General features: G+C 43.9%; 1 protein-coding gene and 2 long non-coding RNA genes across 3 annotated transcripts in view; 2 read left to right on the top strand and 1 right to left on the bottom strand.

The window, feature by feature from the left end:
- The first annotated feature begins 4,718 nt into the window (after window positions 1-4,718).
- LOC123505901 lies at window positions 4,719-5,948 on the top strand. Its single transcript, XR_006675308.1, has 3 exons — window positions 4,719-4,862; window positions 5,256-5,380; window positions 5,835-5,948. It is a non-coding gene; the product is annotated as an uncharacterized LOC123505901 (long non-coding RNA).
- A 3,567-nt stretch (window positions 5,949-9,515) lies between these two features.
- Window positions 9,516-12,955, top strand: LOC123505898. The gene is made up of 3 exons (XR_006675300.1): window positions 9,516-9,650; window positions 10,705-10,789; window positions 12,822-12,955. It is a non-coding gene; the product is annotated as an uncharacterized LOC123505898 (long non-coding RNA).
- A 9,792-nt stretch (window positions 12,956-22,747) lies between these two features.
- LOC123506979 (soluble scavenger receptor cysteine-rich domain-containing protein SSC5D-like) overlaps window positions 22,748-25,000 on the bottom strand; it is a 13,258-nt gene continuing 11,005 nt past the window's right edge. The window contains exons 6-8 of the mRNA XM_045259449.1: window positions 24,546-24,651; window positions 23,399-24,396; window positions 22,748-23,290 (exon numbers count right to left, since the gene is read on the bottom strand). Coding sequence (XP_045115384.1) covers window positions 22,748-23,290; window positions 23,399-24,396; window positions 24,546-24,651 — 1,647 coding nt within the window. The remainder of the gene's footprint in view (window positions 23,291-23,398; window positions 24,397-24,545; window positions 24,652-25,000) is intronic.

The following is a 25,000-nucleotide window of genomic DNA, read 5'->3' as shown; positions in this document are numbered from 1 at the left end:
TAATAGTGACAGTTATAGTGACAGTTATAGTGACAGTTATAGTGACAGTTATAGTGACAGTAATAGTGACAGTAATAGTGACAGTTATAGTGACAGTAATAGTGACAGTAATAGTGACAGTTATAGTGACAGTTATAGTGACAGTTATAGTGACAGTTATAGTGACAGTAATAGTGACAGTTATAGTGACAGTAATAGTGACAGTTATAGTGACAGTTATAGTGACAGTTATAGTGACAGTAATAGTGACAGTTATAGTGACAGTTATAGTGACAGTTATAGTGACAGTTATAGTGACAGTTATAGTGACAGTAATAGTGACAGTTATAGTGACAGTTATAGTGACAGTTATAGTGACAGTTATAGTGACAGTAATAGTGACAGTTATAGTGACAGTTATAGTGACAGTAATAGTGACAGTTATAGTGACAGTTATAGTGACAGTTATAGTGACAGTAATAGTGACAGTTATAGTGACAGTTATAGTGACAGTTATAGTGACAGTTATAGTGACAGTAATAGTGACAGTTATAGTGACAGTTATAGTGACAGTAATAGTGAGTTATAGTGACAGTTATAGTGACAGTTATAGTGACAGTTATAGTGACAGTTATAGTGACAGTAATAGTGACAGTTATAGTGACAGTAATAGTGACAGTTATAGTGACAGTTATAGTGACAGTTATAGTGACAGTTATAGTGACAGTAATAGTGACAGTTATAGTGACAGTAATAGTGACAGTTATAGTGACAGTAATAGTGACAGTTATAGTGACAGTAATAGTGACAGTTATAGTGACAGTTATAGTGACAGTTATAGTGACAGTAATTTATTAAGATTATTTATTATTATTATTATTATTATTATTATTATTATTATTTTATGTAATTAAATAAATATATAAATAAATAAATAAATAAATAAATTAATATATAAATAAAAATATTGAAGGCAGGAATTATGAAGGAATATTTTTAAGGCATTTACAAATTCCTTTAACAAATTCTCAAAATGAACAAAAATGCGTAAATATATGTTAAAAAATACGGAGAATTTAAATACACAGGTTATTTTATCAGAAAGTATTAAATAACACGGGAATTGGATAAAGATCTAAATTTTTTTCAACTATAAACTTCATCAATCAAGCAATTAATCATCTTCACAAAATGTCGACATGGATTTAAATTGTCGTAAAAATGAAGCACAAATTAGTGAGATATAATTAATGATGAAAATTGGGTTTATTTATTCATTTATTTAGTTATTTAGTCTTGTTTTTTGGTAAGTTTTAAGAGATGTCGATATTTTGTTGATATGTCGATAATTTGCGTAGGATTAAAAATATTACTTCATTATATCTCTAACTCACCGTTTTCTTTAATTTCTTTCTCATTTTTGGGTGTTTTAATGATTCTATTTAAAATTTCCATGTTTTTTGTGTATATTTGTATGTTTTATAATTAGTTTTTCAGGATTTTGAAACATGTCGATAATTTGCATAGGATTAAAAATATTTCTTCAGTATTTCTCTAACTCTCCATTTTCTTTCCTTTCTTTGTCATTTTTGGGTGTTTTAATAATCCTTTTTAAATTTTTCGTGTTTTTTTGTGTATATTTGTGTATTTTTTAATTAGTTTTTAAGGATTTTGAAACATGTCGATAATTTGTAATAGATTATAAACATTTCTGATTAATTAATACATTGACTCATTAAAACTTTTAGAATGACTTCACAAAATGTCGACATTTGAATTTAAATTGTCAAAAAATAAATTAAATAATAAATAAATTAAATAATGCTGTCCCGGTCCATCCTTCACCCCAGTCTGCCCCCGGTCCATCCTTCACCCCAGTCTGTCCCGGTCCATCCTTCACCCCAGTCTGTCCCGGTCCATCCTTCACCCCAGTCTGCCCCCGGTCCATCCTTCACCCCAGTCTGTCCCGGTCCATCCTTCACCCCAGTCTGTCCCGGTCCATCCTTCACCCCAGTCTGTCCCGGTCCATCCTTCACCTCTGTCCCGGTCCAGTCTGTCCCGGTCCATCCTTCACCCCAGTCTGTCCCGGTCCATCCTTCACCCCAGTCTGTCCCGGTCCATCCTTCACCCCAGTCTGCCCCGGTCCATCCTTCATCCCAGTCTGTCCCGGTCCATCCTTCATCCCAGTCTGTCCCGGTCCATCCTTCACCCCAGTCTGTCCCGGTCCATCCTTCACCCCAGTCTGTCCCGGTCCATCCTTCACCCCAGTCTGTCCCGGTCCATCCTTCACCCCAGTCTGTCCCGGTCCATCCTTCACCCCAGTCTGTCCCGGTCCATCCTTCACCCCAGTCTGTCCCGGTCCATCCTTCACCCCTGTCCCGGTCCATCCTTCATCCCAGTCTGTCCCGGTCCATCCTTCACCCCAGTCTGTCCCGGTCCATCCTTCACCCCAGTCTGTCCCGGTCCATCCTTCACCCCAGTCTGTCCCGGTCCATCCTTCACCCCAGTCTGTCCCGGTCCATCCTTCACCCCAGTCTGTCCCGGTCCATCCTTCACCCCAGTCTGTCCCGGTCTGCCCCGGTCCATCCTTCACCCCAGTCTGTCCCGGTCCATCCTTCACCCCAGTCTGTCCCGGTCCATCCTTCACCCCAGTCTGTCCCGGTCCATCCTTCACCCCAGTCTGTCCCGGTCCATCCTTCACCCCAGTCTGTCCATCCTTCACCCCAGTCTGCCCCGGTCCATCCTTCACCCCAGTCTGTCCCGGTCCATCCTTCACCCCAGTCTGTCCCGGTCCATCCTTCACCCCAGTCTGTCCCCTTCACCCCAGGTCCATCCTTCACCCCAGTCTGTCCATCCTTCACCCCAGTCTGTCCATCCTTCACCCCAGTCTGTCCCGGTCCATCCTTCACCCCAGTCTGTCCCCGGTCCATCCTTCACCCCAGTCTGTCCCGGTCCATCCTTCACCCCAGTCTGTCCCGGTCCATCCTTCACCCCAGTCTGTCCCGGTCCATCCTTCACCCCGTCTGTCCCGGTCCATCCTTCACCCCAGTCTGTCCCGGTCCATCCTTCACCCCAGTCTGTCCCGGTCCATCCTTCACCCCAGTCTGTCCCGGTCCATCCTTCACCCCAGTCTGTCCCGGTCCATCCTTCACCCCAGTCTGTCCCGTCTGTCCATCCTTCACCCCAGTCTGTCCCGGTCCATCCTTCACCCCAGTCTGTCCCGGTCCATCCTTCACCCCAGTCTGTCCCGGTCCATCCTTCACCCCAGTCTGTCCCGGTCCATCCTTCACCCCAGTCTGCCCCAGTCCATCCTTCACCCCAGTCTGTCCCGGTCCATCCTTCACCCCAGTCTGTCCCGGTCCATCCTTCACCCCAGTCTGTCCCGGTCCATCCTTCACCCCAGTCTGTCCCGGTCCATCCTTCACCCCAGTCTGTCCCGGTCCATCCTTCACCCCAGTCTGTCCCGGTCCATTCTTCACCCCAGTCTGCCCCGGTCCATCCTTCACCCCAGTCTGTCCCGGTCCATCCTTCACCCCAGTCTGTCCCGGTCCATCCTTCACCCCAGTCTGTCCCGGTCCATCCTTCACCCCAGTCTGTCCCGGTCCATCCTTCACCCCAGTCTGTCCCGGTCCATCCTTCGCCCCAGTCTGTCCCGGTCCATCCTTCGCCCCAGTCTGTCCCGGTCCATCCTTCACTCCAGTCTGCCCCGGTCCATCCTTCACCCCAGTCTGTCCCGGTCCATCCTTCACCCCAGTCTGTCCCGGTCCATCCTTCACCCCAGTCTGTCCCGATCCATCCTTCCCCCCAGTCTGTCCCGGTCCATCCTTCATCCCAGTCTGTCCCGGTCCATCCTTCACCCCAGTCTGTCCCGGTCCATCCTTCACCCCAGTCTGCCCCCGGTCCATCCTTCACCCCAGTCTGTCCCGGTCCATCCTTCACCCCAGTCTGTCCCGGTCCATCCTTCACCCCAGTCTGTCCCGGTCCATCCTTCACCCCAGTCTGTCCCGGTCCATCCTTCACCCCAGTCTGTCCCGGTCCATCCTTCACCCCAGTCTGTCCCGGTCCATCCTTCACCCCAGTCTGCCCCGGTCCATCCTTCACCCCAGTCTGTCCCGGTCCATCCTTCACCCCAGTCTGTCCCGGTCCATCCTTCACCCCAGTCTGTCCCGGTCCATCCTTCACCCCAGTCTGTCCCGGTCCATCCTTCACCCCAGTCTGTCCCGGTCCATCCTTCACCCCAGTCTGTCCCGGTCCATCCTTCACCCCAGTCTGCCCCCGGTCCATCCTTCACCCCAGTCTGTCCCGGTCCATCCTTCACCCCAGTCTGTCCCGGTCCATCCTTCACCCCAGTCTGTCCCGGTCCATCCTTCACCCCAGTCTGTCCCGGTCCATCCTTCACCCCAGTCTGTCCCGGTCCATCCTTCACCCCAGTCTGTCCCGGTCCATCCTTCGCCCCAGTCTGTCCCGGTCCATCCTTCACTCCAGTCTGCCCCGGTCCATCCTTCACCCCAGTCTGTCCCGGTCCATCCTTCACCCCAGTCTGTCCCGGTCCATCCTTCGCCAAGAGAGAGCACGCACGCACACACACACACACACACACACGAACACACGTACAAACTCACTCTTTGTCAGGTAAATCACTAATATTCTCTCAAAATGGACCGATTTTAACAAACAAAGCACCAAAATGATCACCAAAATATTTTCCGCGTCATTTTCCGGATGGTGATGAAGCCAAAAGTCACCAGAACACCCAAAATTGGTGATTTGTTTACATTTCACCACAATTTTAAAGGGTCTAATATCGTATTCCGTCTTGTCCGCCATTTGCAGAAGCCTACAGGAATTATTAATCTTCTAGGCCTCACTACGCCTATACTACCGTACGTATATACACCTCCGCTGGTGGGTAGGCATATGCACCCTTCAGCTAGGCCTATGCAAAATTACATAGGTCTAGGTTAAGCAGAAGTGGGTGAAATAAGGCGTTTTGTTGATAAGGGTATTGTGGAGGGCCAGAAGGAAGAGGAGGAGGAGGACGATGAGGTTAGGAAGAAGAGGAAGAGGAGGAGGAGGAGTGGTGGTGGTGGTGGTGAAATTAGAGCGAGAGATAGAGCGAGGATTGGGCTACATGTGGGTGGTTTTCGTTTTGTTAGAGCTAGCTTACTTTTAGAGATATCTCACTTTTTGTACGAGTGTGTCAGTGTGTCCTTACTAATGCCTGCTCTCTCTCTCTCTCTCTCTCTCTCTCTCTCTCTCTCTCTCTCTCTTTTCAGGTCACCATGAAGAGTGAGAAAATAAAGCTAGCTCACTTCCTCGCACGGACCAGGATGGAGATCAAATAGAGAGAGAGAGAGAGAGAGAGAGAGAAGGTGGAAAAATCTCTTTCTACAATTTTAAGGTAAGTGAATTTTCTCTCTCTCTCTCTCTCTCTCTCTCTCTCTCTCTCTCTCTCTCTCTCTCTCTCTCTCTCTCTCTCTCTCTCTCTCTCTCTCTCTCTTTCTTCTTTCTTCTCTCTTTCTCTCTCTCTCTCTCTCTCTCTCTCTCTCTCTCTCTCTCTCTCTCTCTCTCTCTCTCTCTCTCTCTCTCTCTCTCTCTCTCTCTCTCTCTCTCTCTCTCTCTCTCTTTCTTTCTTTCTTTCTTTCTTTCTTTCTTTCTTTCTCTTTCTCTCTCTCTCTCTCTCTCTCTCTCTCTCTCTCTCTCTCTCTCTCTCTCTCTCTCTCTCTCTCTCTCTCTCTCTCTGAGCAATAACATTCTAAATAATAAGAAAATTGAAATAACACTCTCTCTCTCTCTCTCTCTCTCTCTCTCTCTCTCTCTCTCTCTCTCTCTCTCTCTCTCTCTCTCTCTCACAGACATGTCCAAAACCAGACATTATGATGCTGATGGTTTCGTCTTACGGGCTGCCTGTGTGTGTGTCGACGCGGAAGAGAGAGAGGTAAGAGAGAGAGAGAAGAGAGAGAGAGGAGTAGGTGACGATTTGAGCGGAAAAACTTTGGGGTGGAGAGAGAGAGAATAGTGTGAGAGAGAGAGAGAGAGAGGATAGTGTGAAAGAGAGAGAGAGAGAGAGAGAGAGAGGGGGTATAACTTACATGAACTTTTATAAAACATAGCTTGTCTTAATCTAACCTATTTTGAGTTTCATACAAAATGCGTCAAATTCCAGGTTTCTCTGTGGTTAGGTTAGGTCAGCTTAGGTTAGCTAGATAGAGCGAGGACTGGGCTACGTGTGGGTGGTTTCCGTTTTGTTAGAGCTAGCTTACTTTTAGAGATATCTCACTTTTTGTGCGAAGATTTATGTCACTCATTCAATTTTGTTCTCATTTTTTGTCTTGAGTTACGCAAAGCTTTTTCAATCTTTCTCTACTTTAAGATAGCTCAGCATTTCTGGGATTAGAGTGAGAGATAGAGCGAGGACTGGGCTACGTGTGGGTGGTTTCCGTTTTGTTAGAGCTAGCTTACTTTTAGAGATATCTCACTTTTTGTGCAAAGATTGGTGCCAGTCATTCAATTTTTTTCTCATTTTTTGTCTTGAGTTACAAAGTTTTTTCAATCTTTCTCTACTTTAAGATAGCTCAGCATTTCTGGGATTAGAGCGAGAGATAGAGCAAGGACTGGGCTACGTGTGGGTGGTTTCTGTTATGTTAGAGCTAGCTTACTTTTAGAGATATCTCACTTTTTGTACGAAGATTGATGTCACTCATTAAATTTTTTTCTCATTTTTTGTCTTGAGTTAGGCAAAGTTTTTTCAATCTTTCTCTACTTTAAGATATCTCAGTATTTCTGGGATTAGAGCGAGAGATAGAGCGAGGACTGGGCTACGTGTGGGTGGTTTCTGTTATGTTAGAGCTAGCTTACTTTTAGAGATATCTCACTTTTTGTGCAAAGATTGGTGCCAGTCATTCAAGTTTTTTCTAATTTTGTCTTGAGTTAGGCAAAGTTTTTTCAATCTTTCTCTACTTTAAGATATCTCAGCATTTCTGGGATTAGAGCGAGAGATAGAGCAAGGACTGGGCTACGTGTGGGTGGTTTCCGTTTTGTTAGAGCTAGCTTACTTTTAGAGATCATGTTTTGCCTCCGAAAGTTTGCAATCTTTCCTCCATATCTCCCTCCACGTTATACCTCCACTTACCTCCACCTACACAGACCTTCCTCCATGTTTCCTCCACCTTCCCTCCTACTCTGACTATCCTACCACCCTCCTATCATAGTCAAAATAGTCATTTTCTAAGATAGTCAAACATCAAAACCTGACAATTTTTCTCATTTTTACCTCCAAAAGTCTGCAATCTTTCCTCCATATCTCCCTCCACAAGTTACCTCCACTTACCTCCACCTACACAGACCTTCCTCCATGTTTCCTCCACCTTCCTCCAATTCTGACTATCCTACCTTCCTTCCTTGATAGTTAAAATAGTAATTTTCTAAGATAGTCTCATATCAAAACCTGACAATTTTTCTCATTTTTACCTCCGAAAGTCTGCAATCTTTCCTCCATATCTCCCTCCACAAGTTACCTCCACTTACCTCCACCCACATAGACCTTCCTCCATGTTTCCTGCACCTCTCCTGCAATTTTGACTATCCTACCTCCCTTCCTTGATAGTCAAAATAGTCGTTTTCTAAGATAGTCTCATATCAAAACCTGACAATTTTTCTCATTTTACCTCCAAAGTCTGCAATCTTTCCTCCATATCTCCCTCCACAAGTTACCTCCACTTACCTCCACCTACACAGACCTTCCTCCATGTTTCCTCCACCTTCCTCCAATTTTGACTATCCTACCTCCCTTCCTTGATAGTCAAAATAGTCATTTTCTAAGATAGTCTTATATCAAAACCTGATAATTTTTCACATTTTACCTCCAAAGTCTGCAATCTTTCCTCCATATCTCCCTCCACAAGTTACCTCCACTTACCTCCACCTACATAGACCTTCCTCCATGTTTCCTCCACCTTCCTCCAATTTTGACTATCCTACCTCCCTTCCTTGATAGTCAAAATAGTCGTTTTCTAAGATAGTCTCACATCAAAACCTGACAATTTTTCTCATTTTTACCTCCAAATGTTTGCAATCTTTCCTCCATATCTCCCTCCACAAGTTACCTCCACTTACCTCCACCTACACAGACTTTCCTCCATGTTTCCTCCACCTTCCCTCCAATTTTGACTATCCTACCTCCCTTCCTTGATAGTCAAAATAGTTGTTTTCTAAGATAGTCTCATATCAAAACCTGACAATTTTTCATTTTTACCTCCAAAGTCTGCAATCTTTCCTCCATATCTCCCTCCACAAGTTACCTCCACTTACCTCCACCTACAGAGACCTTCCTCCATGTTTCCTCCACCTTCCTCCAATTTTGACTATCCTACCTCCCTTCCTTGATAGTCAAAATAGTCATTTTCTAAGATAGTCTTATATCAAAACCTGATAATTTTTCACATTTTTATCTCCAAAAGTTTGCAATCTTTCCTCCATATCTCCCTCCACAAGTTACCTCCACTTACCTCCACCTACACAGACCTTCCTCCATGTTTCCTCCACCTTCCCTCCAATTTTGACTATCCTACCTCCCTTCCTTGATAGTCAAAATAGTCATTTTCTAAGATAGTCTCATATCAAAACCTGACAATTTTTTCTTATTTTACCTCCAAAAGTCTGCAATCTTTCCTCCATATCTCCCTCCACAAGTTACCTCCACTTACCTCCACCTACACAGACCTTCCTCCATGTTTCCTCCACCTTCCTCCAATTTTGACTATCCTACCTCCCTTCCTTCATAGTTAAAATAGTCGTTTTCTAAGATAGTCTCACACCAAAACCTGACAATTTTTCTCATTTTACCTCCAAAGTCTGCAATCTTTCCTCCATATCTCCCTCCACAAGTTACCTCCACTTACCTCCACCTACACAGACCTTCCTCCATGTTTCCTCCACCTCTCCTCCAATTCTGACTATCCTACCTTCCTTCCTTGATAGTTAAAAAAGTAATTTTCTAAGATAGTCTCATATCAAAACCTGACAATTTTTCTCATTTTTACCTCCGAAAGTCTGCAATCTTTCCTCCATATCTCCCTCCACAAGTTACCTCCACTTACCTCCACCTACACAGACCTTCCTCCATGTTTCCTCCACCTTCCCTCCAATTTTGACTATCCTACCTCCCTTCCTTCATAGTCAAAATAGTCATTTTCTAAGATAGTCTCACATCAAAACCTGACAATTTTTCTCATTTTACCTCCAAAGTCTGCAATCTTTCCTCCATATCTCCCTCCACAAGTTACCTCCACTTATCTCCACCTACACAGACCTTCCTCCATGTTTCCTCCACCTTCCTGCAATTTTGACTATCCTACCTCCCTTCCTTCATAGTCAAAATAGTCATTTTCTAAGATAGTCTCACATCAAAACCTGACAATTTTTCATTTTACCTCCAAAGTCTGCAATCTTTCCTCCATATCTCCCTCCACATAGTTACCTCCACTTACCTCCACCTACACAGACCTTCCTCCATGTTTCCTCCACCTTCCTCCAATTGGGACGCCCGGCTGTGGATAGTCCCTGGGGGGGGAGTGGAGGAGGGGGAGGAGACCAGGCAGGCTGCCATTCGGGAAGTGAGAGAGGAAGCCGGTGTTTGTGGCTACATCAAAAAAACACTTGGAGTTTTTGAGGTGAGTCCTTTGGTGTGCTTCGGGACTCTGTATCTTGGGTCCCGCTGGGTTGCCGACTTTCTGGTTTGTGTTGGCTGATAGTGCATTTCTTCCTCTTCTTTTGGTGTTTTGTGTTTTTTGTTATCTTTCCTGGTTTTCTCAAAATCTTTAATTTTCTCTAACTATCTCACTCAAAAATGCCACAAAAAATCTTCCTCCGTCGCTACCTTGCTCAGCTTTCTTGGTCTGTATCTTGGGTTGGACTGGGTTGCCGACTTTCTGGTTTGTGTCAAGTTGTAGTGCATTTCTTCCTCTTTCTTTTGACACTAAGTAATCTGTGGTACTCTCGCTCATTTTCTCACTATCTTTAAATTTGTCTCACTATCTCACTCAAAAATGCCACAAAAAATCTTCCTCCGTCGCTACCTTGCTCAGCTTTCTTGGTCTGTATCTTGGGTTTGAGTGGGTTGCTGACTTTCTGGTTTGTGTCTAGTTGTAGTGCATTTCTTCCTCTTTCTTTTGACACTAAGTAATCTGTGGTACTCTTACTCATTTTCTCACTATCTTTAAATTTGTCTCACTATCTCACTCAAAAATACAACAAAAATTTTCTTCCAGCACTTCCTCGCTCAACTTTCTCGCTCTATATCTCTGGTCTCGCTCTATCTCTAACTTCACCACTCTCTCACATTATAGTCCAACTCTCGCTCTATCTCTCCACACTAACCTGCTCGCTCTATCCTCGCTCAATTTTTCTCTATCTTTAATTTTCTCTACGTATCTCATTGTCTTTTTTCTGAAATTTTGTGGTTTGAATGTAAAATATTAAGATTTGAAGTGTTTGAAGTAATTAAGTGAAGTTTTAAGTAATTTTAAAGGTTTTTTAAGTAATTTTAAGTAATTTTGAAGGTTTTTTAAGTAATTTTAAGGAGAATTACAAATATTTTAAGTCATTTTCAAGGTTTGTTATTTAAATTATGTACTACTACTACTACTGCTACTGCTACTACTACTACTACTACTACTACTACTACTACTACTACTACTACTACTACTACTACTACTACTACTTCAGAACCCAGAGAGGAAGCACCGCACTACAGTTTATCTGCTTGTAGTGAGTGAGTTATTGCAAGACTGGGATGAAGCAAGAGATTTTGGTAAGTTTATTTTCAGTTTTTCTCCACTTTCCGATGGGGTTACAGTGGTGGGGATTAGAGCGAGAGATAGAGCGAGGACTGGGCTACGTCTGGGTGTCTTCAGTTTTGTTAGAGCTAGCTTACTTTTAGAGATATTTCACTTTTTGTATGAAGATGCGTGTCACTTCAATTTTTTTCTCATTTTTTGTGTTGAGATAGGTTAAGTTTTTTCACATTTTCTCTACTTTAAGATAGCTCAGCATTTTTGGGATTAGAGCGAGAGATAGAGCGAGGACTGGGCTACGTGTGGGTGTCTTCAGTTTTATTAGAGCTAGCTTACTTTTAGAGATATCTCACTTTTTGTATGAAGATGCGTGTCAGTTTCCTCAATTTTTCCTCATTTTTTGTTTTGAGATAGGTTAAGTTTTTTCACAATTTCTCTACTTTAAGATAGCTCAGCATTTTTGGGATTAGAGCGAGAGATAGAGCGAGGACTGGGCTACGTGTGGGTGTCTTCAGTTTTATTAGAGCTAGCTTACTTTTAGAGATATCTCACTTTTTGTATGAAGATGCGTGTCTGCTTCCTCAATTTTTCCTCATTTTTTGTTTTGAGATAGTTTTAGTTTTTTCAGTTTTTCTCCAGTTTAAAATCCTTCAGCTTTTCTGGGATTAGAGCGAGAGATAGAGCAAGGACTGGGCTACGTGTGGGTGTCTTCAGTTTTGTTAGAGCTAGCTTACTTTTAGAGATATCTCACTTTTTGTATGAAGATGTGTGTCACTTCAATTTTTTTCTCATTTTTTGTTTAGAGATAGGTTAAGTTTTTTCACATTTTCTCTACTTTAAGATAGCTCAGCATTTTTGGGATTAGAGCGAGAGATAGAGCGAGGACTGGGCTACGTGTGGGTGTCTTCAGTTTTATTAGAGCTAGCTTACTTTTAGAGATATCTCACTTTTTGTATGAAGATGTGTGTCACTTCAATTTTTTTCTCATTTTTTGTGTTGAGATAGGTAAAGTTTTTTCAATTTTTCTCTACTTTAAAATAACTCAGCAATTTTGGGATTAGAGCGAGAAATAGAGCGAGGACTGGGCTACGTGTGGGTGTCTTCAGTTTTGTTAGAGCTAGCTTACTTTTAGAGATATTTCACTTTTTGTATGAAGATTTGTGTCTGTCTCCAATTTTTTCTCATTTTTTGTGATGCAGTAAGGTTAAGTTTTTTTACATTTTCTCTACTTTAAGATAGCTCAGCATTTTTGGGATTAGAGCGAGAGATAGAGCGAGGACTGGGCTACGTGTGGGTGTCTTCAGTTTTATTAGAGCTAGCTTACTTTTAGAGATATCTCACTTTTTGTATGAAGATTTGTGTCTGCCTCCTCAATTTTTCCTCATTTTTTGTTTTGAGATAGGTTAAGTTTTTTCAATTTTTCTCTAGTTTAAAATCATTCAGCCTTTCTGGGATTAGAGCGAGAGATAGAGCGAGGAATGGGCTACGTGTGGGTGTCTTCAGTTTTATTAGAGCTAGCTTACTTTTAGAGATATCTCACTTTTTGTACAAGGATATGGTGTAATCTCTCTCTCTCTCTAGGTGCAATAATGTGTAAAAGTCTGTTATGATTTTCAGGTTAGGTATTGAAATAGTGGTCACAATTTGGTGGACTGTCTTACAAATTGACTATTTTAACTATCAAGGAAGGGAGGTAGGATAGTCAAAATTGGAGAGAAGGTGGAGGAAACATGGAGGAAGGTCTGTGTAGGTGGAGGTAAGTGGAGGTAACTTGTGGAGGGAGATATGGAGGAAAGATTGCAGACTTTTGGAGGTAAAAATGAGAAAAATGTCAGGTTTTGATATGAGACTATCTTAGAAAACGACTATTTTGACTATGAAGGAAGGGAGGTAGGATAGTCAGACTTGGAGGAGAGGTGGAGGAAAGACACAATGGTCACACACGAAGAGGAGGTAAAACACAGATGGAGATATGGAGAGAAAAAGAGAGAGAGAATGAGAGGAGAGAGAAAAATATTACTACTACTACTACTACTATTACTATTTCAGGAAGGCGGAGACAGTGGTTCACTATCGCCGAGGCAGTGACGGAGTTGGAAAACATAAGCCTATCCAATCACAATATTTAGACTTACTATCCACTACTACTACTACTACTAATAGTACTAATACTAGACTACTATTACTACAAACTACTACTGGGTGGAGTTAATGTCATTCATTTAGTAATAGGAGGAGTAAGTAGTGAGTAGAAGTAGTAAGATAGTAGTAGTGAAAGTGTTTAGAAGACTACTAATACTCTGTACTACTACTACTACTGCTACTGCTAACTCTACTAGTGTGGTGTAGGATAGTCACACTTGGAGGGTAGGTGGAGGGACTATCTAGGGAGGTCTGTGTAGGTGGAGGTTAGTGGAGGGGTTACTATGTGGAGGGAGATATGGAGGAAAGATTGCAGACTTTCGGAGGTAAAATTGAGAAAAATTGTCATGTTTTGGTGTGAGACTATCTTAGAAAACTACTATTTTGACTATGAAGGAGGAGGTAGGATAGTCAGACTTGGAGGGTAGGTGGAGGAAACATGGAGGAAGGTCTGTGTAGGTGGAGGTTAGTGGAGGTGGTATGTGGAAGGAGATATGGAGGAAAGACTGCAGACTTTAGGAGGTAAAAATGAGAAAAATTGTCATGTTTTGGTGTGAGACTATCTTAGAAAACGACTATTTTGACTATGATAGGAGTGTGGTAGGATAGTCACACTTGGAGGGTAGGTGGAGGGACTATCTAGGGAGGTCTGTGTAGGTGGAGGTAAGTGGAGGTATCTTGTGGAGGGAGATATGGAGGAAAGATTGCAGACTTTCGGAGGTAAAATTGAGAAAAATTGTCATGTTTTGGTGTGAGACTATCTTAGAAAATTACTATTTTGACTATGATAGGAGTGTGGTAGGATAGTCACACTTGGAGGGTAGGTGGAGGAACTATCTAGGAAGGTCTGTGTAGGTGGAGGTAAGTGGAGATATCTTGTGGAGGGAGATATGGAGGAAAGATTGCAGACTTTGGAGGTAAAATTGAGAAAAATGTCATGTTTTGGTGTGAGACTATCTTAGAAAATGACTATTTTGACTATGAAGGAAGGTGGTAGGATAGTCAAATTGGAGGAAAGGTGGAGGAAACATGGAGGAAGGTCTGTGTAGGTGGAGGTAAGTGGAGGTAACTTGTGGAGGGAGATATGGAGGAAAGATTGCAGACTTTGGAGGTAAAATGAGAAAAATTGTCAGGTTTTGATGTGAGGCTATCTTAGAAAATGACTATTTTGACTATCAAGGAAGGGTGGTGGGATAGTCAAACTTGGAGGGAAGGTGGAGGAAACATGGAGGAAAGTCTGTGTAGGTGGAGGTAAGTGGAGGTAACTTGTGGAGGGAGATATGGAGGAAAGATTGCAGACTTTCAGAGGTAAAAATGAGAAAAATTGTCAGGTTTTGGTGTGAGACTATCTTAGAAAACCACTATTTTGACTATCATAGGAGGGTGGTAGGATAGTCACAGTTGGAGGAAAGGTGGAGGAAACATGGAGGAAGGTCTGTGTAGGTGGAGGTAAGTGGAGGTAACTTGTGGAGGGAGATATGGAGGAAAGATTGCAAACTTTCAGAGGTCAAAATGAGAAAATGATTGGGTTTTTGGTGTTTGACTATCTTAGAAAACGACTATTTACACTATCAAGGAAGGGAGGTAGGATAGTCAAAATTGGAGGAAAGGTGGAGGAAACATGGAGGAAGGTCTGTGTAGGTGGAGGTAAGTGGAGGTAACTTGTGGAGGGAGAAATGGAGGAAAGATTGCAGGCTTTTAGAGGTAAAAATGTGAAAATTTGTCAAGTTTTGATATGAGACTATCTTAGAAAATGACTAATTTAACTATCAAGGAAGGAAGATAGGATAGTCACAATTGAAGGAAAGGTGGAGGAAACATGGAGGAAAGTCTGTGTAGGTGGAGGTAGCTGGAGGTAACTTGTGGAGGGAGATATGGAGGAAAGATTGCAGGCTTTTGGAGGTAAAAATGTGAAAAATTGTCAGGTTTTGATATGAGACTATCTTAGAAAATTACTTTTTTAACTATCAAGGAAGGAAGGTAGGATAGTCAAAATTGGAGAGAAGGTGGAGGAAACATGGAGGAAGGTCTGTGTAGGTGGAGGTAGCTGGAGGTAACTTGTGGAGGGAGATATGGAGGAAAGATTGCAGGCTTTCAGAGGTAAAAATGTGAAAAATTGTCAGGTTTTGATATGAGACTATCTTAGAAAATGACTATTTTAACTATCAAGGAAGGAAGGTAGGATAGTCAAAATTGGAGGGAAGGTGGAGGAAACATGGAGGAAGGTCTGTGTAGGTGGAGGTAGCTGGAGGTAACTTGTGGAGGGAGATATGGAGGAAAGATTGCAGGCTTGTGGAGGAAAAATGAGAAAAATTATTGGGTTTTTGGTGTTTGACTATCTTAGAAAATGACTATTTACACTATCAAGGAAGAGAGGTAGGATAGTCAAAATGGAGGGAAGGTGGAGGAAACATGGAGGAAAGTCTGTGTAGGTGGAGGTAGCTGGAGGTAACTTGTGGAGGGAGATATGGAGGAAAGATTGTAGGCTTTCGGAGGTAAAAATGTGAAAAATTGTCAGGTTTTGATATTAGACTATCTTAGAAAATGACTAATTTAACTATCAAGGAAGGAAGGTAGGATAGTCAGAATTGGAGAGAAGGTGGAGGAAACATGGAGGAAGGTTTGTATAGGTGGAGGTAGCTGGAGGTAACTTGTGGAGGGAGATATGGAGGAAACAATAGGAGGCATTGGAAGAAAAAATGGCTGGATTTCAAGTTAGACTATCTTATAAATTGACTGTTTTAACTATCAAGGAAAAGAGGTAGGATAGTCAAAATTGGAGAGAAGGTGGAGGAAACATGGAGGAAGGTCTGTGTAAGTGGAGGTGAGTGGAGGTAACTTGTGGAGGGAGATATGGAGGAAAGATTGCAAACTTGTGGAGGAAAAATGAGAAAAATGATTGGGTTTTTGGTGTTTGACTATCTTAGAAAATGACTATTTACACTATCAAGGAAGAGAGGTAGGATAGTCAAAATTGGAGGAAAGGTGGAGGAAACATGGAGGAAGGTCTGTGTAGGTGGAGGTAGCTGGAGGTAACTTGTGGAGGGAGATATGGAGGAAAGATTGCAGGCTTTTGGAGGTAAAAATGTGAAAAATTGTCAGGTTTTGATATGAGACTATCTTAGAAAATGACTATTTTAACTATCAAGGAAGGAAGGTAGGATAGTCAAAATTGGAGGAAAGGTGGAGGAAACATGGAGGAAAGTCTGTGTAGGTGGAGGTAAGTGGAGGTAACTTGTGGAGGAAGATATGGAGGAAAGATTGCAGGCTTTTGGAGGTAAAAATGTGAAAAATTGTCAGGTTTTGATATGAGACTATCTTAGAAAACGACTATTTACACTATCAAGGAAGGGAGGTAGGATAGTCAAAATTGGAGGAAAGGTGGAGGAAACATGGAGGAAGGTCTGTGTAGGTGGAGGTAAGTGGAGGTAACTTGTGGAGGGAGATATGGAGGAAAGATTGCAAATTTTTGGAGGTAAAAATGTGAAAAATTGTCAGGTTTTGATATGAGACTATCTTAGAAAATTACTTTTTTAACTATCAAGGAAGGAAGGTAGGATAGTCAGAATTGGAGGAAAGGTGGAGGAAACATGGAGGAAGGTCTGTGTAGGTGGAGGTAAGTGGAGGTAACTTGTGGAGGGAGATATGGAGGAAAGATTGCAAACTTGTGGAGGAAAAATGAGAAAAATTGTCAGGTTTTGATATGAGACTATCTTAGAAAATGACTAATTTAACTATCAAGGAAGGAAGGTAGGATAGTCAAAATTGGAGGAAAGGTGGAGGAAACATGGAGGAAGGTCTGTGTAGGTGGAGGTAAGTGGAGGTAACTTGTGGAGGGAGATATGGAGGAAAGATTGCAGGCTTTTGGAGATAAAAATGTGAAAAATTGTCAGGTTTTGATATGAGACTATCTTAGAAAATTACTTTTTTAACTATCAAGGAAGGAAGGTAGGATAGTCAAAATTGGAGAGAAGGTGGAGGAAACATGGAGGAAGGTCTGTGTAGGTGGAGGTAGCTGGAGGTAACTTGTGGAGGGAGATATGGAGGAAAGATTGCAGACTTGTGGAGGAAAAATGAGAAAAATGATTTGGTTTTTGTGTTTGACTATCTTAGAAAACGACTATTTACACTATCAAGGAAGGAAGGTAGGATAGTCACAATTGGAGGGAAGGTGGAGGAAACATGGAGGAAGATCTGTGTAGGTGGAGGAAAGTGGAGGTATAACGTGGAGGGAGATATGGAGGAAACAATAGGAGGCATTGGAAGAAAAAATGGCTGGATTTCAAGTGAGACTATCTTAGAAATTGACTATTTTAACTATGAAGGAAGGGAGGTAGGATAGTCAGAATTGGAGAGAAGGTGGAGGAAACATGGAGGAAGGTCTGTGTAGGTGGAGGTAAGTGGAGGTAACTTGTGGAGGGAGATATGGAGGAAAGATTGCAGGCTTTCGGAGGTAAAAATGTGAAAAATTGTCAGGTTTTGATGTGAGACTATCTTAGAAAACGACTATTTTAACTATCAAGGAAGGGAGGTAGGATAGTCAAAATTGGAGGAAAGGTGGAGGAAACATGGAGGAAAGTCTGTGTAGGTGGAGGTAAGTGGAGGTAACTTGTGGAGGGAGATATGGAGGAAAGAATAGGAGAAAGTGGAGGAGAAAAAAAAACGTCAATTAGTTAAAGAAAGAAGAAAGAATTAGAGCACCATTGTGGAAATATTTTTAATGGACCACAAAATGTCGACATATTTTAAAATTACTAAATAAATAATTAGAAAATGCACAAGATATAAAAAAGCAAAAATTAATAAAAATACATTAAAATACCCAAAAATTGAAAAAGCGAGAGAAAAATGGTGACAGACAAATATTGAAGAGAAATTTTTAAACCAACTCAAAATATCAACATATCTGAAAATCATCCAAAAATAGAAAATAGACACACTTACTTAAAAAAAACATAAAAAATCAATAAAACACATTAAAACACCTTAAAGTGATATAAAATAAAGAAAATAGCGTTTTACATAAATTGTTTTTAAATTGCATAATAAAATATCGACATTTCACAAAATCACCAAAACATAATAAAAGCATACAATTATATATGAAAACCATTAAGAAATAAAAAAAAATAAATCACAAAAACAAAAAAGGACAAAGAAGAAGAGAAAATGTCGACTTACGCAAATATTGAAGGAAAATAGTTTAACCCACCACAAAATATCGACATATCACAAAACCACCTAAAATCAAAAACACACAAACATACATCACGTAAAATTCACATTAAAACATCAAAAATGTCAGAAAAGTGGAGAAAATGATATGAAGTGGCAACCGAAGCGTCTGTCCCTCACCACGTCAGCTGGAGGTGGTTTGGCAAGGTATGGCGGACTAGCAAATCCTTTCACATTTTTACTATTTTCTCCACTCTCCGACCCTCCTGGACTATCAGCGCGCCGGGGGACTGTCCGCCAAGTCTCTGGCTACACGTGGATAGTCGAATAGTCCCCCGGGAGTGGATAGTTGAGGAGGGAGGAGGGAAAATGTGACAGCAGGTGGTGCAGGACACTGGACCTGCTGGGAGGGATTTTTGAGCGATTTCTCTCTCTCTCTCTCTCTCTCTCTCTCTCTCTCTCTCTCTCTCTCTCTCTCTGTTATGTGTGTGTCAGTGTGTCAAGAACGTGTCACTGACGTGTGTGTGTGTGTGTGTGTGTGTGTGTCTGTGTCTGTGTGTGTGTGTGTGTGTGTGTGTGTGTCTGTGTGTGTGTGTGTGTGTGTGTGTGTGTGTGTGTGTGTGTGTGTGTGTGTGTGTGTGTGTGTGTGTGTGTGTGTGTGTGTGTGTGTGTGTGTGTGTGCACACACACACACACACACACACACACACAGACAGACAGACAGACAGAAGACTGAAGGAGGTTCCTTACCACCCCACACTCCTCCCCTACCCCCAGGGCCAGAAGTGTCCTTGATGTATGACTGGACAACACACACTGTCAATACAAGGACTTCAATCAGTAAAGGACCTTAGTGCAGACATCCTTCAATTTTTCACATTTTTACCTCCGAAAGTCTGCAGTCTTTCCTCCATATCTCCCTCCACAAGTTACCTCCACTTACCTCCATCTACACAGACCTTCCTCCATGTTTCCTCCACCTTTCCTCCAATTGTGGCTATCCTACCTCCTTCCTTGATAGTTAAAATAGTGGTTTTGTGAAATAGTCTAACGTCAAAACCCGATAATTTTTCTCATTTTTACCTCCGAAAGTCTGCAGTCTTTCCTCCATATCTCCCTCCACAAGTTACCTCCACTTACCTCCACCTACACAGACCTTCCTCCATGTATCCTCCACCTTTTCTCCAATTTTAACTATCCTACCTCCCTTCTTTGATAGTTAAAATATTGGTTTTGTGAAATAGTCTCACATCAAAACCTGACAATTTTTCACATTTTTACCTCCGAAAATCTGCAATCTTTCCTCCATATCTCCCTCCACAAGTTACCTCCACTTTCCTCCACTTATACAGATCTTCCTCCATGTTTCCTCCATCTCTCCTCCAATTTGTGACTATCCTACCTCCCTTTCTTGATAGTTAAAATAGTGGTTTTGTGAAATAGTCTAACATCAAAACCCGACAATTTTTCACATTTTTTACCTCCGAAAGTCTGCAATCTTTCCTCCATATCTCCCTCCACAAGTTACCTCCACTTACCTCCACCTACACAGACCTTCCTCCATGTTTCCTCCACCTTTCCTCCAATTCTGACTATCCTACCTCCCTTCCTTGATAGTTAAAATAGTGGTTTTGTAAAATAGTCTAACGTCAAAACCCGACAATTTTTCTCATTTTTATCTCTGAAAGTCTGCAGTCTTTCCTCCATATCTCCCTCCACAAGTTACCTCCACTTACCTCCACCTACACAGACCTTCCTCTATGTTTCCTCCATCTTCCCTCCAATTTTCACTATCCTACCTCCCTTCTTTGATAGTTAAAATAGTGGTTTTGTGAAATAGTCTAACATCAAAACCCGACAATTTTTCACATTTTTACCTCCGAAAGTCTGCGGTCTTTCCTCCATATCTCCTTCCACAAGTTACCTCCACTTACCTCCACCTACACAGACTTTCCTCCATGTTTCCTCCACCTCTCCTCCAATTCTGACTATCCTACCTCCCTTCCTTGATAGTTAAAATAGTGGTTTTGTAAAATAGTCTAATGTCAAAACCCGACAATTTTTCTCATTTTTTACCTTCGAAAGTCTGCAGTCTTTCCTCCATATCTCCCTCCACAAGTTACCTCCACTTACCTCCACCTACACAGACCTTCCTCCATGTTTCCTCCATCTCTCCTCCAATTGTGACTATCCTACCTCCCTTCCTTGATAGTTAAAATAGTGGTTTTGTGAAATAGTCTAACATCAAAACCCGACAATTTTTCACATTTTTTCCTCCGAAAGTCCACAATCTTTCCTCCATATCTCCCTCCACAAGTTACCTCCACTTACCTCCACCTACACAGACTTTCCTCCATGTTTCCTCCACCTCTCCTCCAATTGTGACTATCCTACCTCCCTTCTTTGATAGTTAAAATAGTGGTTTTGTAAAATAGTCTAACGTCAAAACCCGACAATTTTTCTCATTTTTACCTCTGAAAGTCTGCAATCTTTCCTCCATATCTCCCTCCACAAGTTACCTCCACTTACCTCCACCTATACAGATCTTCCTCCATGTTTCCTCCACCTCTACTCCAATTTTAACTATCCTACCTCCCTTCCTTGATAGTTAAAATAGTGGTTTTGTGAAATAGTCTAACATCAAAACCCGACGATTTTTCTCATTTTTACCTCCGAAAGCCTGCAATCTTTCCTCCATATCTCCCTCCACAAGTTACCTCCACTTTCCTCCACCTACACAGACTTTCCTCCATGTTTCCTTCACCTTCCCTCCAAGTCTGACTATCCTACCTCTTTTCCGTGATAGTTGAAATAGTGGTTTTGTAAAATAGTCTCACTTTAAAACCTGACAATTTTTCACATTTTTACCTCTGAAAGTCTGCAATCTTTCCCCCATATCTCCCTCCACAAGTTACCTCCACTTACCTCCACCTACACAGACCTTCCTCCATGTTTCCTCCACCTTCCCTGCAAGTCTGACTATCCTACCTCCCTCCTATCACAGTCAAAATAGTCGTTTTCTAAGATAGTCTCACATGAAAACCTGACAATTTTTCTCAATTTTACCTCCGAGAGACTGCAATCTTTCCTCCATATCTCCCTCCACAAGTTACCTCCACTTACCTCCACCTACACAGACCTTCCTCCATGTTTCCTCCACCTTCCCTGCAAGTCTGACTATCCTACCTCCCTTCCTTGATAGTCAAAATAGTCGTTTTCTAAGATAGTGTTTTGAGGGCATTAATTAATTATATTTATTAAATTATTTATTAATTAATTTTACTTACATATGGGCAATGTTGATAAAATGGTGTCTGTCTGTCTGTCTGTCTGTCTGTCTGTCATTAATTAATTTATTTATTTAAGTCATATATTTATACATAATTACTACCACTATCCTGAATATTTGTTATAAATTGTGGTTCATTCTACCACAACTACTACAACTACCACTATTCCAGGTGCACCTCCGCCACCTGTCACCACTACTAACACTACCAACATTCACTGCACTGTGGCTGACCATCCTGGAGTTCCTCGACAAGAATCTCTCTCAGCTCGGACCATTTTGTAAGAATTGTGGTAGTAGTGGTAGTAGTGGTAGTGGGAGTGGGTAGGTGACGGATTGGAGAGAAAAAAAGACTAGGATGGAGAGAAAGTGATGGAGAGAAGTGAGAGAACAGTGAGAGGTGGCGGAAGTGAGAGGGAGGGATGGAGAGAAAAGTGAGAGAGAGGGGAGTGGGTAGGTGACGGATTGGAGAGAAAAATGACTAGGATGGAGAGAAAGTGGTGGAGAGAAGTGAGAGAATAGTGAGAGGTGGCGGAAGTGAGAGGGAGAGATGGAGAGAAAAGTGAGAGGGAGAGGGGAGTGGGTAGGTGATGGATTGGAGAGAAAAATGACTAGGATGGAGAGAAAGTGATGAGGAAAAGCAAGAGAATAGTGAGAGGTGGCAGAAGTGAGAGGGAGAGATGGAGAGAAAAGTGAGAGGGAGAGGGGAGTGGGTAGGTGACGGATTGGAGAGGGAAAAAGACTAGGATGGAGAGAAAGTGGTGGAGAGAAGTGAGAGAATAGTGAGAGGTGGTGGAAGTGAGAGGGAGAGATGGAGAGAAAAGTGAGAGGGAGAGTGGGTAGGTGACGGATTAGAGAGAAAAATGACTAGGATGGAGAGAATTGAAGGGAGAATCACGTAGGGGAATTTAGAGGGAGAGAAAGTGAGAGGGAGAGATGGAGAGAAAGTGAGAGTGAGAGGGGAGGTGGGTAGTGAGATTGGAGAGAAAATGACTAGGATGGAGAGAAAGTGATGAGGAAAAGCAAGAGAATAGTGAGAGCTGGCAGAAGTGAGAGGAGAGATGGAGAGAAAAGTGAGAGAGAGAGTGGGTGGTGGTGGATTGGAGAGAAAAAAAGACTAGGATGGAGAGAAAGTGGTGGAGAGAAGTGAGAGAATAGTGAGAGGTGGCAGAAGTGAGAGGGAGAGATGGAGAGAAAAGTGAGAGGGAGAGGGGAGTGGGTGTGTGGGGCTGTGTGGAGCTGTGTGGAGCTGTGTGGGGCTGTGTGGAGCTGTGTGGGGCTGTGTGGAGCTGTGTGGAGCTGTGTGGAGCTGTGTAGAGCTGTGTGGAGCTGTGTGGTGCTGTGTGAAGCTGTGTGGAGCTGTGTGGGGCTACGTGGGGCTGTGTGGAGCTGTGTGGTGCTGTGTGGAGCTGTGTGGTGCTGTGTGGAGCTGTGTGAAGCTGTGTGGAGCTGTGTGGGCCTGTGTGGGGCTGTGTGAAGCTGTGTGGAGCTGTGTGGAGCTGTGTGGGGCTGTGTAGAGCTGTGTGGAGCTGTGTGGGGCTGTGTGGAGCTGTGTAGAGCTGTGTGAAGCTGTGTGAAGCTGTGTGGGGCTGTGTCGACCTGTGTGGAGCTGTGTGGGGCTGTGTGGAGCTGTGTGGGGTTGTGTGGGGCTGTTTGGGGCTGTGTGGAGCTGTGTGGGGCTGTGTAGACCTGTGTGGAGCTGTGTGGAGCTGTGTGGACCTGTGTGGTGCTGTGTGGAGCAGTGTGGGGCTGTGTGGAGCTGTGTGGACCTGTGTGGACCTGTGTGGAGCTGTGTGGGGCTGTGTGGAGCTGTGTGGAGCTGTGTGAGGCTGTGTGGAGCTGTGTGGGGCTTTGTGGAGCTGTGGAGCTGTGTGGAGCTGTGTGGGCTGTGGGGCTGTGTGGCTGTGTGGAGCTGTGTGGGCTGTGTGGAGCTGTGTGTGGAGCTGTGTGGAGCTGTGTGAGCTGTGTGGAGCTGTGTGGCTGTGTGGAGCTGTGTGGGCTGTGTGAGCTGTGTGTGAGCTGTGTGGAGCTGTGTGGAGCTGTGTGCTGTGTGAGCTGTGTAGAGCTGTGTGGAGCTGTGTGGGGCTGTGTGGGGCTGTGTGGAGCTGTGTGGAGCTGTGTAGAGCTGTGTGAGGCTGTGTGGAGCTGTGTAGACCTGTGTGGAGCTGTGTGGGGCTGTGTGGACCTGTGTGGGGCTGTGTGAAGCTGTGTGGGGCTGGGTGGAGCTGTATGGGGCTGTGTGGTGGGGCTGTGTGGAGCTGTGTGGGGCTGTGTGGACCAGTGTGGAGCTGTGTGGACCTGTGTGGGGCTGTGCGGACCTGTGTGGAGCTGTGTGAACCTGTGTAGACCTGTGTGGAGCTGTGTGGGGCTGTGTGGAGCTGTGTGGGGCTGTGTGGAGCTGTGTGGGGCTGTGTGGAGCTGTGTGGGGCTGTGTGAAGCTGTGTGGGGCTGGGTGGAGCTGTATGGGGCTGTGTGGAGCTGTGTGGAGCTGTGTGGGGCTGTGTGGAGCAGTGTGGGGCTGTGTGGAGCTGTGTGGGGCTTTGTGAAGCTGTGTGGAGCTTTGTGAACCTGTGTAGAGCTGTGTGGGTCTGTGTGGAGCTGTGTGGAGCTGTGTGGGGTTGTGTAGACCTGTGTGGAGCTGTGTAGACCTGTGTGGAGCTGTGTGGAGCTGTGTAGAGCTGTGTGGAGCTGTGTGGGGCTGTGTGGAGCTGTGTTGGGCTGTGTGGAGCTGTGTGGAGCTGTGAAGAGCTGTGTGGGGCTGTGTGGAGCTGTGTGGGGCTGTGTGGAGCTGTGTGAAGCTGTGTAGAGCTGTGTGGAGCTGTGTGGAGCTGTGTGGACCTGTGTATAGCTGTGTGGGGCTGTGTGGGGCTGTGTGGATCTGTATGGAGCTGTGTGGGGCTGTGTGGAGGTGTGTGGTGCTGTGTGGAGCAGTGTGGGGCTGTGTGGACCTGTGTGGACCTGTGTGGAGCTGTGTGGGGCTGTGTGGAGCTGTGTGGAGCTCTGTGGTGCTGTGTGGAGCTGTGTGGGGTTGTGTGGACCTGTGTGGGGTTGACTATTTTGGGTTATCTTTTACTATTTGACTATTTGGTGACTATTTGACTATTTGGTGACTATTTGACTATTTGGTGACTATTTTGGAAGCGGTTGAGGGAAAGCTGTGGTAAGACTAGCAGGGACTGTAGAATGGTCTGAGTAGTGGGAGTGTCTGTGGCTGTGGCTGGATGCTGTGTCGCTGTGCCGGAATGCTGTGTCGCTGTGCGGGATGCTGTGTCGCTGTGCCGGAATGCTGTGTCGCTGTGCCATTGTGGGATGAAGCTCCTCCTCCTCATCCTCATCCTCATCCTCCTCCTCCTCCTCCTCCTCCTTCCTCCTCCTCCTCCTCCTCCTCCTCCTCCTCCTCCTCCTCCTCCTCCTCCTCCTCTTCCTGTTCCTCCTCTTCCTCTTCCTCCTCTTCCTCTTCCTCCTCCTCCTCCTCCTCCTCCTCCTCCTCCTCCTCCTCCTCCTCCTCCTCCTCCTCCTCCTCCTCCTCCTCCTCCTCCTCTTCTTCTTCTCCTCCTCCTCCTCCTCTTCTTCTTCTTCTCCTCCTCCTCCTCCTCCTCGTAAGTTCATGTTCAGATTGAGG

The sequence above is a fragment of the Portunus trituberculatus genome, chromosome 2, assembly GCF_017591435.1.
Source record: "Portunus trituberculatus isolate SZX2019 chromosome 2, ASM1759143v1, whole genome shotgun sequence".
Lineage (NCBI taxonomy): Eukaryota > Metazoa > Arthropoda > Malacostraca > Decapoda > Portunidae > Portunus > Portunus trituberculatus.
The sequence above is the reverse complement of the archived record's forward strand: the minus strand, read 5'-3'. Positions and strand labels throughout refer to the sequence as shown.